At 31.8% G+C, this 9,368-nt stretch overlaps 1 protein-coding gene across 1 annotated transcript; it reads right to left on the bottom strand.

Moving 5' to 3' along the window:
• Positions 1–6,975: 6,975 nt before the first annotated feature.
• Positions 6,976–7,431, bottom strand: LOC145095066 (uncharacterized). Its single transcript, XM_079033008.1, has one exon. The coding sequence runs from the start codon at positions 7,429–7,431 to the stop codon at positions 6,976–6,978; it is 456 nt and encodes a 151-aa protein (XP_078889134.1).
• Between the last annotated feature and the right edge of the window lie 1,937 nt (positions 7,432–9,368).

Below are 9,368 nucleotides of genomic sequence, written 5' to 3'. Positions count from 1 at the left end.
AGAAGAGGGGGGATAAAAGGACAAGCAAAGTCATAAATGCAAACCAAACACCCCGCCCCCACGGCCCTACACTCCTACCTCCTCTATTCATCTCTGTATGCATATACTGTTGATGCCCTCCAATTTAAAACAGGATCCATTTGTGTACAAATCTTTTTGTTCAATGGACTAGAAAAAGCTCAAAAAGATAATGGTTATAAATTTATAATATAAGATTAAATCCATCAATACAATTCTTAAGCACTTAGTAATTAACATTAAATCGTAGTAAACATTGGAAGAAGGTGCTTCTACTTATGGTTAAATAAATTCTTGCAAATTAAATGGGTGCATGTGCAATGGTTCTTTGGGGTTATATAAATTTAGGCATATGTACTACGAAAAAAACGCACATTTTTATCAGTCTTTTAGTCCCTAGTGTCTATTTACTTGTATCATTCCAACATAATAGTAGGCATTTGTGTTTGTGAACGAAAACTAATGTGAGTTTTGGTTAATATTCATGGGAATATATATGAGGCTATCAAACTGATCATGTCTATTTAATTACATAGATCATGTGTATTTAATTACATAAATACAATATTTATTTGGTTCAATCTCAAGATATCACTTCACGGGTCAACGTTATTAGATGAATCGTGATATATAACTGAGTTTATATATCCTTGGAACTAATATATGTTATAGCTTCTAAGTGAGTATAGTGTCATGTTTTGATCTTAATTAATCGGTGTTTTGAACAATATGGTTATAAATGCTACTATCGGATATGATACAAGACTTATGATGGATTCTTGTAGTTAAAATTTAATTTTTTCATCTAATTATTGGAGCGTGATATTACTCGACGCCTTCAATATACTTGAATAGATGTAAATGTATAACTGTATCCAGATGATATTACATAATGGTCAATCAAATTTAGTATCTTATTATACTTACCAGGCCGAGAAACCAATATGAACTAATATGGAAATTATTTGATCCATGTGTCATGTTTAATGATATAAGAACAAGTAGAGATAAAAGCACAATACATTCAGAAGTAATTAAATAGTTAATAAAAGCTTTGTAGAGACAAACATTCATGTATAGATAAAGAACAATGATGTGTCGTTGGACATTTAACACTGTATATATAGTTGATTACTCTTTTTCTTTGCACAAGTGGTAACTTGTTCGATCTAATGTGTAACATACAAATAGTTTAGTATACTACATAAATAGCAATAAACTTATATACTAACAATGATATATTTTATAAGTGATAAGTTATTATTCACCAGCTATAATAACTAAATAAATAATTGGTTATGTATTATTTATTAATTAAAATAAAAAAAATATTTATTAATTAAATAAAAAACGTATTTAATCAATCAACTAATTAATAAGAAATAGAAAAATGGGTTTGAATATACTTAAATGGTGCGACTTACAAGGTTTTAAAATAGCATCAAATAATGCAAGTATATATAAAAAGCCAAGTAAATGTTTATGATAACTATTCGTCTAAACTCTAATTATATCTCATTTCCTCTCCCTATCCCAAATCAACATGTCCCTTTTTTTGTGTTCGTCGACCATCAAGAACACATTAGGAAGACAGTGTCTTGTATTTTAATTGTTGATCAATTCGTATGGATACCAATAGTAGTAATCAATATTGCTTATTGTATCATACATCAAATGATTCCATATAAAATAAGGTAAGGATTTTATACAATTTATGGATTGATAAACTTAGTTGATTATTTGTTCTCTAAATAGAACCGACTTTTGATAATTGTAAAAAGTTTAACATGTAATTCCGTTATACATGATTTTTTAAACTATATTTTGAATCATTAAATTCCCAAAAACAATAGCTTTAGGAAACCTACTTAGACACAAATATAATATTGTAAAACCTTGTAGTATATTTAACACGCAAACTACATGGCGTTGAATTGGCGCACATGGGCACCTGGGAACATCACCTCATCCTTGTGTGGTGATGATGTGGAGTTCTTTTTGCTAGAGGGTTGTGGCCTCAGTCACTCCTTCTCATGTTATTTTTTTTTTCTCTTCCTCCTCTTATGTGATGGAGATATAATGTTGAAGTATCTTACTAATAAAGTCCCCTGATGTGGTGAGTATAAGTTTTTTTTTTAGAAATGATAGAAATTATATAAAATCAAAACAAGAACTAGCAAGACGCTAGAACAAAACCAAAGTTACAACATTACAAGAAAGACATTATTAGGTTTTGTAACCAATTAACCAAATCTATCAATAACTTAGCTCTGTAGAACTCCAAAAGAAAGAATGAAAAACTATATCATCAAAAATAACGACTTTTCTTTGGCTCCTCCTTGCCAAAAATGTACTTATTTCTAAACTTCCAAAGATACCACCAATTAACAAAAAACACCCCGTCAAGAACTTCTTTGGCATGTTTTAGAAGTCTCACATTAAATGTGGTGAGTATATTTCACAATCTAATAATTCTAATATATTTCTAACATGTCTAACTTACCATCTACAGTACATAATAAAAGAATAGTTTTACATTGTCACGTGTCAGTCTCCTAAGCATCCATATTTATTACATGTCACATATCATTCATTTGGTCCTCCTCAATTTACATTAATTACATTTAAAACAATTATGGACAATTTTTGGCAATTTAATTATTTCCATCTAATCCTTTTAAATCAAGCAGTTAATTATTCCCGCTAACCGTACATCTTCTCATTGATTTTGTATCGATTCATTTTAATAACAACCTCATCCCATGAAATCAACAAGAAATTGTCAATTCCCGCTCACTTCATGATTACGGATAATACATCCACAAATCGAAAATCGGCAATTGAAATAATTGATTAATAATTATGAGTTTTTACTATAAAAATTTATTTATTTTTGTAATCGTGGAAACCATGGGCTATAACCTAGTAGGTATATATACGTTTGATATTGGCTTTCTAAATGAATTTAGTGTATTGTTTAATATTTTATACTTAAAAATTAAAATTTTCTATTTTGAACTTTTTTGCACTTAAATTTTAGAAAAAACTATCCGAAATATAAATAAGAAAGGTGAATTTTGCATGATTCTTATTATATCAAGGACTTTGATTATCATCAAGCTCTCTTTCTTCCCCTTATTTTCTTACATACTGTTAATTTACGTTATCATACTGTTAATTCAAAAAACATTAAATTATAGATAAACATTTAGAAATCTGTTTTATGAATTTATAATCAAACAAAACACCTAACTAAATGTAGTAAAAATTAAATTATTGATTATTAGATCTTTATTTAATTATGAACCGATAATATAATTTTTTATATTATAAAAATATTTCAATTCTTATTAATTTGTTTTGTAAATTGTAATATAACTTTCGAAAGTTGCATTAATAGTATGTGAACTTTACCTTTTGAATAGTTATTTTTTTTTAAACGATCAAAATGACTTTGGAACAAAACTGAAAATTGTATATACCTCATCGATCAATTATGAAAATTTAAAATTTTATAAATATAAATTAAATTAAATTATATATATATATATATATATATATATATACATATATATATATATATATATATATATATATGATAAAACTTCAAAAATGGCCTCTGTGGTTTTCAAAAATATCAAGTTTAATCCCTAAGTTCAAAAACCTCACAGATGGTCCATGTGGTTTCAAAACTTATAACATTTGGTCCTTCCGGCTAACTCCATTACCATTTAGCCGTTAAGTTAGGGGTATTTTTGTCATTTCACTGCACAAGCATCATTTATGAGGTTTTTAATTATTTTTTTAGTTAAATAAATAAATAATAATTAATATGCAAGGGTCTCTCTCTCCCTCCGATTTTTGTTCCATCGTGTAATTGACCTTGTAAACGACCCCAAATCCACTACGACCCAATTCATTTTCATGGGAGAAGTTTTTGGTTACGTTTTTGAGAACTTGAACAAAGAAGGTGAATCGATACCCGTTCCAGGTCCTTTGGTGGGAGTAGGTGATGATGTCATTACTGGTGCAGGTACCGAAGCATTGTGCTTCTTTGTCCTAGTCTTCTTCTTTCTAGGCACCAAAGCAGTAACTATAAAAGTCGAAGCAGTCACTGAAGCTGGAGGAGACGAGATCGAAGATTGATTTTGATTTTAGGTCAGAGGTGACCAACTCTGCAATAGGAACGTAAACGATTGGTGGAGCTGTCGTAGAATTCTCTTTGTGCGATTTCACAAGACAACACCCAACTCTTTGAGATTTAAACGATGACAGGTCTTTTGATACATGTTTGATGTTGGTTTTGGTTTTAATTTCATCAAATTTTGGTTTTGAATTGTTTGATGTTGATTTCGGTTTGGATCTTACTATAGATTTCAAGATTGATTTTGATTTTAGGTTAGAGGTGACCATTGGTGTTTTCCCTTTTGTATATGAACAAATCGATTCCAAAACTGGTTTGTATAAGGGTAGAACTGTTGGGAGATAAGGTAAAAGAATGGGGTGATGTTTTCTGATTGTGGTTGCAATAATGTATCTGATTTTTTCCATGTTTCTTTTTTCACATCGAACCAACAATTGACACACTTGTTTCTTTTTCAGCAACAGTGGAGGGCTTCTTGATGGATACTTTCTTGATGGGACGGGAAGAAAGGTGAAGAGATGAGGTCGTCGCAATCGATATGGTGGTGAAGGCGATGGTGGTGAAGGAAGAACTAGTTCGGTGGAGCTCTCATGGAGATTTAGACAGTATGGTTCTTATGATTAACAAACCAAAAAAATAAGGAGGGTGAAAAAAAAACCTAGAAAAACAAGAGAGAGAGAGAGAGAGAGAGAGAGAGACCCTTTTATATTTCATTTTTTTTTCTCTTTTTTTTCAAAAAAAAAAGTAACTAAAAACCTCATAAATGGTCCCAGTGTAGTGAAATGACAAAAATACTCTTGACTTAACGGCTAAATGGTAACGAAGTTAGCCGAAAGGACCAAATGTTAAAAGTTTTGAAACCACAGGGACCATCTGTAAGGTTTTTTGAATATAGGGATTAAACTTAATATTTTTAAAAATCACAGGAACCATTTTTGAAGTTTTGTATATATATATATATATATATATATATATATATATATATATATATATATATATATATATATGAAAATTGCATGAATGGTCGTGTTAACTTTACCTTTTGAGTAGTCAGTTTTTTTTTTCTAAATGACCAAAATGGCTTTGGACTAAATCTTAAAATTATGTATACCTTAAAGATCAATTATGAAAATTTAAAATTATATATATATATATATATATATATATATATATATATATATATATATGTTATTTTGTTTTTTAATTTATTTTTCAAAAATTTTATAATTGTTTTTTTTTAACCTTTTTGACCTCTTTTTCTATTTTTTTTTTTATAAGCTTAGTTATTTATGGTTGTTCTACTGTTTTTATTTATTTAGATTCAAGTAAATGAACTTAAATTCATAAACCATGTCAGAACCGCTTTTTTTTATAGTTTTTTGTATTTGTGAGTTGAACCGGTAATTTTTTTTAATTTAATGTCGTTACATTTCAAAAGAAATTAGTTGGATGCTCCATCAAATAACCGAAATTGTTATTTTATTTATTTAAATTAATTATTAGGTTAAAGTTTATATTGAATTATGTGTTTTAAATTTTTTCATAGTTATTAATGATAGCAATTTTATGTTTGTAGTTATCATTATTATTAGACAAAACTGCAAATTTGGTCCTTGTGGTTTGCCAAAACCTTTGGATGGGGTCAAAAAAATTTCCAGCTTGCACCAAAGGTCTAAAATCAAGGTTTTCATGGGTTTTTAGTCTATTCCGTCATTGTCCGTTTGTTTGGAGCCGTTAATGCCATCACGTGCCCTCCATGTGAGGGCATTTTGGTCATTTTAGGTCCTTATTTTAAATAATATCGTATTTCTCCTTTATATACGTACTCATACGCAATCCCCTTCTTCTTCTTCATTTTGATTTACAGAGAAGCAGCAACAAAGGTCTTATTCGTCTCTCATCTACTTCTACTGCTACGAGCTTCAAAAATGGTGCTCTGCTTCTATGGGAATGTTGCTGTTGTGCGAACCTCATACCTCACGAAACCCTGGTCGTCGTTTTCTATGCATGCCCTAAAATGGTAAGCAAACTCATATTAGGTTATGATATTTCGGTAGTTATGCAATAACTCTTCTACTTTAATGTATTCTTGTAGGGATCCAGATGTGGATTTTTGGGGTAGGTCGATCCCCCTTTGTGTCAAAGATCAACTGTTATCATACCAGGACTGTTGAGAACAATAAATAGGTATGAGGTTGAAGTGAGTCAGCTGAAGATGTGTTTGCTTGCCTCGTGGGTCTTGTTTCTGTTGTTTGTGTTGTTTTGGAATTAGGAATTAGAGTTTAGGGCTTTTTTGTTCGTAATAACCACTTAAAAATGTTGTCTTTTAGTCCTAGAAGGTTTAATTGTGGTTTATATATGTTGTAAGTGTTGTCGTTTGGATCATTGGATATGTAATGCTTCTATGACAATGGGAAGTGCAATGGTTTTATCTTTTTATGAATATGAAATTATAAAGGTTTGATCTTGACATGATATGCAAGTGTAATGGTTTTTCTCTACGCTTGGATATGCAATTGTAATGGTTTTACATGTATATATTAAGTGCATTGCCATAACATCTTCATGCTTTGACAATACAAAATAAACCAATAACAAACTACATTACCAAAATGGCACCATAACAGATTAATGCCAAAACACAATCATCACCAACAAAGGGCAATTAAGTACATTACCAAAACATTGGAGTACATTGTTCCATAAAAGGGCATCAAAGTACATTATCAAAATGGAACCAAAAAGGCATCAAAGTACCAACTAAAGTGCATTAGCAAGTCTTCACAAACATAAACAAATTAAGTACTTAAACATCAATTCCCATCTTTGGCCTTGCAGGTCCTGGCATTGTGACCCTTTTGCTTATACTTACTACATGTCACAGTCAAAAACTTCCTGCTCAGTGATTGAGTTTCATTATCATTTTGACTTTGACTGTTTGCTTGCCTCTTACGTTGCTGGATTTCAATCCTTTCCTCTCCTGTAATCATCCTTTTCTTTTTTGGCCTGCCTATAGCTTTGTTGTGTGGTGGAGGCACAAGAGTTGTTGGGCAGTCACTCTTAGGCCACATGGCTCTACCTTTGATAGGCTCCACCTTGAAGGAGTACATCTCTTTCCATGTATCAAGCCAATACACCTTATGCACCAAGGTGTATAGTTCTCCCACCTTTTCATTATTGTCTGCCATTTCATTTAGGCTTGCAATTGTATGCTTGCAAGGAATTCCAGTAAGCTCCCACTTTATACAACTACACTCCCTTTTCTCCATGTCCACCACATGTTGATCATTCCATGGACCTTTAACTTGATACTTTTGTCCCCCATTCCATCATTCATGATACTTACTAGCAAGTGTTGTGTTTGCTTCCAAAATCCTAGTACTAGTTGGAGTTAGTGTACCTTGACACTTGTTTAACACCTTCATCACATTGCATACTCTCTTCTTAAGGTACTCTATGATAAACTCCAAACATCTAATAATGGGTTTGCCTCTCCCTTTAACAAGTTTGTTATTGAACACTTTACAAAGGTTATTCAATAACATGTCTGAAATTGCCCTTCCTAGTAGTTCATTAAGAAAATAAAAATCATTGTATATCTATACTATAATAAAAAATAAGACAACAAATTGAGAAAATACCTGAAAAATGACTTCTAGCCCAATGATGTGGAGGGATTTTCAAGAGCCACTGATATGTTTCTATGTCATAATTCCTTATCTCTACCATTACAGCTTCAAACTTGGTACGGTGGTGGCTGTAGCGCACCTCCAAAAATACTCCTTGTACTTTGTAGTCTTAACTAACTTCCTCATGTTCTGGTATATGTGTCTAATACAGAACCAGTGTTCTGCATTAGGAAACAATTGTTCTATAGCTGGTAGAAGACCCTATTTTCACCAAAACAAAATAAGTAGTTAGCATTAGTCTGTAATGAAACCTAGTATGCAATATTAAATGTAACTATAGTACCTTCTCTCTATCACTGATAAAGGTGAAGTTGGAATTTGAATACAAGTCAAGATCTTCTACAAGACACTAAAGAAACCATTTCCAACTTCAAGTGTTTTCACTTTCAACAACAGCATATGCCAATGGGTAGGTTCCATTGTTGGAATCAACACCAACTGCACTTAGTATTTGACCTGGGAAAGGTCCCTTCATGAAGGCTCCATATAAGCCTAAAAATTCTCTCAAACCTGCCTTAAATCCTTTCTTTAAAGGACCTAAACACACGTATATCCTTTTGAATTGCCTGGTTAGGGATGAAACCACAGGTTCAGAAACCACATCAATATTTAGAGTTGTACCTTCATTTGTCTTTTGTAGCTCTAGTACATACTCTCTCAAAGCTGCATATTGCTTTACGTAATCTCCAGCAACATTTTTGGTGGCTAATGCTTTTGACCTAAATGCTTTCTCTTTTGAAATACTAACTCGATATGTTGATTGGAGTTGCTCTTGTAGGGCACGAACAGGAAATCCAGGATTAGCTTTAGTCTGATCCATAATACGTTTAGAAAGAAATGTTGTTGTGCAAGATCTGATTTTTCATGTTTGGAGGCAGATGTGTTTCTGATTATAGGTCTTAATAAACCAGTAGTCCTGTTCACTTGACCTAGATGCATGAAGTTTCCATGTGCATTTAACTTTATATGAGTTTACATCTTTACCCTTTACCTTTTTCCCAGAGGTAGGTCCACCTACCCCACTTGCATTTACAACTATACTTCCATCACAAATAGTTATTAATCTACTATTGTCATTTTTTGTGAATGAGATATTCCTCCTTGTCTCTAAAGTATGCAGGTCGACTATATCTTTCAATTCTTTCTTGGTTTTATATTTCTACCCAATATGAAAAGCTACCTTGTGCACCTCACCAGCAGAACTTAATGTTTGTTTCCCCAACTCTTTGATCATTTCTCTTCTTTTCCTGTTGTCCCCTGAGTCATCACTTAGTGAATCCCACTCGTCATTATCAATTACCTCCACATCCTCTTCTTCATCACTATCTTCATTTCTTTGACCACCCAAACTTTGACATCCATTGAACTCTGCTTCTGTATCAATATTTAGATTGAAATCCTCCATGTCAACTTCAACATCTTCAATTATGTTGTCCTCATCAATCATAAAGTCACTATCTTCATCTTCACTATTTTGATTCTCAAACTTAATGTCATCAGGCTCCTCTTGTCTCCAC

Source organism: Lactuca serriola, chromosome 3 (genome assembly GCF_051521515.1).
Source record: "Lactuca serriola cultivar US96UC23 chromosome 3, Lser_US96UC23_V15, whole genome shotgun sequence".
In the NCBI taxonomy this organism is placed as follows: domain Eukaryota; kingdom Viridiplantae; phylum Streptophyta; class Magnoliopsida; order Asterales; family Asteraceae; genus Lactuca; species Lactuca serriola.
This window is presented reverse-complemented; position numbering and strand designations above follow the sequence as displayed.